This window comes from Penaeus chinensis, chromosome 4 (genome assembly GCF_019202785.1).
Source record: "Penaeus chinensis breed Huanghai No. 1 chromosome 4, ASM1920278v2, whole genome shotgun sequence".
Taxonomy (NCBI): domain Eukaryota; kingdom Metazoa; phylum Arthropoda; class Malacostraca; order Decapoda; family Penaeidae; genus Penaeus; species Penaeus chinensis.
Window position 1 is genome coordinate 35,094,163 of NC_061822.1, and position 5,000 is coordinate 35,099,162.

Consider the following 5,000-nt stretch of genomic DNA (forward strand, 5'->3'; position numbering starts at 1 on the left):
CTTGCATAAAAAAAAAAAGTGAAACTTTATTTTGATTGACACCTACCAAGCCTAAAATATAAACTTTTAACATATATAAACTGCAAATCTTCACTGGAATTTTTATTGAGAGCTGTTATAACTTAGTATTTATATATTGTGTTATTGTGTTATAACAAAGTATTTAATATTAACCTTTAACACTTCACTAATAAAATAATATTGTTCTGGCTAAATTATTGAATACATGCATAAAAAATGAAATACATATTAACTTACAGACATGGAAAAAACACATGTTATATTCACCTATGAGGTGAAGGCAATGAGCATGGTGTTTATATTTTTACTGCAACTAAAATTATAATCATTAAAGCTATTTCTCAAGACCTGACATCTCATCAGAGAATAACAAAATCCAGTAATATATGTGGAAAGAAATTTTAAAAATAAGTTCACCAGCATTACTCACCAGGAGATAACAGTAGCTTAAGCACAATATGTAAGTATAACAGTATATGCATAAGAGCAATAATCAAAACGAATATCAAGAAGAGAGAGAGAAAAAAAAAAAAAAATATTCAACTTAAAAAAACTTGATATTTAGTAAATTACAAAATTTAAACTATTAAAAATCTTGAAATCCAGTAAATTACAAAAATTAAACCCTTAAATGATTTGAAAAAAAAAAAAAAAAAAACATGACTTCTGTATTACTTTCATGTAGTTCTTTCATTTGTGGAATGTACAAAATATGTTCAGGCTTTTCATATTTTCAGAGTAATAAGTTGGTGAATATTTATTGGTTATTACTGACCCTTAAGGTTGAAAAAATGGTAAAGACTCAATGAACTAAGTTGCTGAAATTAGATTATCAACACTGAAGAACAAGTAAGGCAAAACTCTGAAAAAGAAGAGAAGATAATTCCCCTTTCAGAGGAATACCAAGATAAAAACTTCAGAAAACTATCAATATACCACATCTATTTAAAATCACTTTTCTATATCACTGGGTGAAAAAGAGAAGTCTTTTTTATCATAATGCATTTGAAAATTTGCTATACAATTTTTTCAAACTCTTGAAACACACTCAATCCTTTTTTTTACTGTATCCATTCCTTAGCCATGGCTGCTACTGTTGTGATGAATGTTGTGGTCTGATATATAACAAAAGTTCTTATTCAATGAAATTCACAATTGAGATATTAGTAAACAGAAAATAATTACATTTCTGGTATAAACTTTATCAAATATTTACCTCCCCTTAATAACCCCTTAACACTGATAAAATGCCTCAAACTGTTATGTAACATGCATACTTATGTGTAATGTGACCTTGTTTTAATTTCCTGTGATTACCTTTGCACTGCTTATGGTTGTTGTTGCATTGATAATTGAAGAAGCCTTGATTTTTTTCATGACCATTTACTAATGCAGTCCTCTGATTCTAAAATATTAAGCAAAGAAAAAATTGAAATTAATAAAAGATCAATTCACCACATCTATTTTCTTGTGTACCGAAGTTACTCCAAACCTTAGCAGAAACAAATATTGCATCTAGAACCCCACAAGAGTGAGAAAATCTTGGTATCTGAATATGTACTTGATCTGTCACACTGTCTTATAACTCACAATTCACCTTGAAAATCACTATAAGAAACAAAATTGTATCTCAACTTTGTTTTTCTTTAGCTATCACAGGTAAAGATATAGCAGCTTGTATAGAAAACTAATCTCCAGAAAGTCTGAATATGTGGTTTGTTTCATCATATAAAGAATACATTATTTGTGATATGAAAGGCTGTGAGACATGCATTTCATGTAACAGCAAAACACCACAAATGACTTGTAATGCCTTGTTCTTCACCTTACCACACAAACAAATACAAAGAAATGCAATAATTCAACAGTACAAAAAGAAAAAATGGACAAAGCAAATAAATTTTCATAAAGATTCTACAATAAACTACTTGTTCTCCTTAAGACTACCAACCATACATTAGTGCCAGAGACTAGACTTTAAAAATAAATTCTAATAACAGATAGCAGCACATGGGTAACAGATAAAAAGCTATATAAAGCATACCTCATTTATGCAATTTGGTTCAGAAATTAACGATGCCAGAGTAGCAGACCTGGGCTATTATCAATAACTGTTCAAACGTTTCTAACAATTACTCTCTTCATATAATTGAGGAAAATCCACATCCATGTGCCATAAGCTAAGCTTATTGTAGCTTCATTATATATTTTTTCTTTGAAGCTTGGCTACTGCTATGAAATGTGAAACACTGAAAACATTGAAAAAGCATACCTAAGGTATAAATCTAGATGCCATGAAATGACAATAGTAAAGTATTTTTTGCTAGATAGTTTTTGCAACACTTATATCTACAACTCTAAAATAGGTAACATTTAACATGATAATATCTGCTAAGCACAAGTTGGATGGCTTGTCTGGATGAGATATGGGATCACCTAGAATCAAGAGGCTACTGAAGGAGGAATCATCTGCAGGGGCTTCTATGATTTACTAAAAAGTGGCTTGAGCCTCAGTTACAAATACCTGGCCCCTAATAATCTTTATTTAGTTATGTATTTCTTTATGTATTCGTTATGATTATTATTATTATTTCCTTTTTACAACAGGGACCTTAGGGCAATAAAGCAAGAAACCACAAAGATTTGGTGTGCTGTTCATCTTTTTAGCTGTCACTCGGAAAAAAAAGTGAAATGAGAGCTTTTGTTGAGGGTTTATACTGGTACTTCTTAGTTCATTATTTGCACTGGGCATCACTTCAGGGGTCTTTATCATCTGCAACAAATGGACTGTAGTACTTCCAGACCATTATAATATAACAAAGTGAAGTCACTTATAATTTAGGAATGCTGTGTTATCTCTTTACAATACAGTGGTTTAGGCTTTGTTGCTCTAAACATATTAGATATTATACAAATAAAATATCAACACTTGAATTAACATCATCTTTCCAATTTAACTTGATGATTCATTGTCAAGATGAAATAAAGCAGCAGGAAGAACTATAACCTAATTCCACAAGGTCCCTCTTTTATATCTAAATAAATACTACGGGACTTTTTTGTGTCCATATAACTGGCATGAGCAAAAATGTGGTTCACACTTCACAATAATTTCTGAAGCATTTGAAAGAACCGTATATAACATATACATGAATGTCTTTTTGCTTTAAACTAGCAAGAGTATAGAGCATCACAATCTGAATAACATTACACAACCATGTAGAAAATATTCAGCCATAATAAAAAGTCCTACACACTGGTCTCTACACGAGATTTCAGCACTAGACATCTCTCAAACGCAACACATGACTACAAAAAATTATGCAAATAAGATTTCCTTCCTGATTACAAAGTGGTCTGACTGAGCTGAGATACTGTGCTCACCAATGGTTGCGTTTCTAGATTATGCTTGACAGAATAATCTACTTGAGAAAGTGGTTCTCTATTACCAACTCTGGCAATTTCTCTTTAGCTCCACTGCCAAAATTGCAGAAAACCTCCCATCACCATAGAAATATGAATATGTGGTAAATTGCTGAAATATCCCATGGAAAAAAAGGTCTGTAACAAGATATTTTTTTGTATGTACTGTATCAAAAATTTATATTGCTTCATAAAAAAATGTTTACAATGAAGTTGGATGGTCATGGTTGATGCAATATTTACACATATAGTACTGGGAGTATTTCTATTTCCTGGCTAAAAAGAAAGCTAATCAATACATTGTCATGCAATAAAATTATCAGCTGTCATTAATTGTGTGAGGCTACTTAATGCTAATGTGTCTACCAATGGAATCCTTATAATCATAAAACATTCTAGTGATAAAAGCAAAAACATAACAAACTTTTAAATTCAAATTCATAAAAAGATTAAAACATACTGGCTTTTTCACAAACATATTACAAGGTTTGGAAAGTGACTCTATGAGAAGACCCTACAATCTGCACTAGCTAGCTTACTACAGCAGGATGGAATACAAAGCTTCAAACTGCTAATGTCTTGTGATGTTAAACTTCTTTGGATGCAAACAGAGCATTATTGGCACATAATGTTCGTAGCAATGCTGCAGACTCCTCCTTCACATATCAAGGTCCTCTTTTATCTCTTAAAGTTCCTGAATCTGAAAAAAACAGGTTACAGTCCTTAGTGAGAGATGAGAAACATGGATTGAGAGTCCTTCAGGAGAAACACATTTTTTCTATAATTATACTTATATACTTACAATATATGCCCAAATTATGTTATTCAATATCTGTTCTATGAAATCTTACCTGCTTGTGTTAATCTCTGCTTACGAGAATGTGTTTCGTTGTTTGCCTGTGGAGCAGGAGTGCTGGACTGTTCTAACAGATTGTTCACTTTTTGATCCACCTGAAAAACAAAAACAAAAAATATCTTATCATATTTGCACATACAAATTAGAATATGTCCTATAAAAACGATAAAAAATCACTGCTAAAACATTGCTCCATTGTGCCTAAAGAGTTATGGGAACTCATACCTTCTGTATCTGCTGCTTGAGGTCACTGACTCCACTTGCAAGCTGTACCTGACTGCCCTCCAGCTTTCTCTCAACGCCCTTTACAACTTCCACGCTCTGGACGAAAATTAAATGTCATTAGATAGCATAAGAATTAGGGTAGTTGGCAATATTATTTATGGCTGAAGATATTTAAAGAATTATAAAGTTCATAGATATCCTAAAAGAATTATAGAAGTTTCTTGGGATGAAGTTTTAGAAATTGATTACTTACATTCTAAGACTTACAGAAACTCATATCAATGTTGGAATCACAAAAAAAGTGTATGCAATCTCACACAGACACACAGCGACACAGACACACAGTGACACACACACACACACACACACACACACACACACACACACACACACACACACACACACACACACACACACACACACACACACACACACACACACACACACAGTGACACACACAGTGACACACACACAC

The 5,000-nt window shown here is 32.1% G+C and overlaps 1 protein-coding gene across 4 annotated transcripts in view; it reads right to left on the reverse strand.

The window, feature by feature from the left end:
* Positions 1-5,000, reverse strand: part of LOC125047604 — a 165,567-nt gene that overhangs the window by 980 nt on the left and 159,587 nt on the right. For all 4 annotated transcript variants that reach the window (XM_047645886.1, XM_047645895.1, XM_047645913.1 and 1 more), the window contains 3 exons: positions 4,526-4,621; positions 4,296-4,395; positions 1-4,144 (listed from right to left, as the gene is read on the reverse strand). The exon at positions 1-4,144 is cut by the window's left edge and continues 980 nt beyond it. In XM_047645886.1, the coding sequence (XP_047501842.1) occupies positions 4,110-4,144; positions 4,296-4,395; positions 4,526-4,621 (231 nt within the window). In that variant the 3' untranslated portion in view covers positions 1-4,109. The remainder of the gene's footprint in view (positions 4,145-4,295; positions 4,396-4,525; positions 4,622-5,000) is intronic.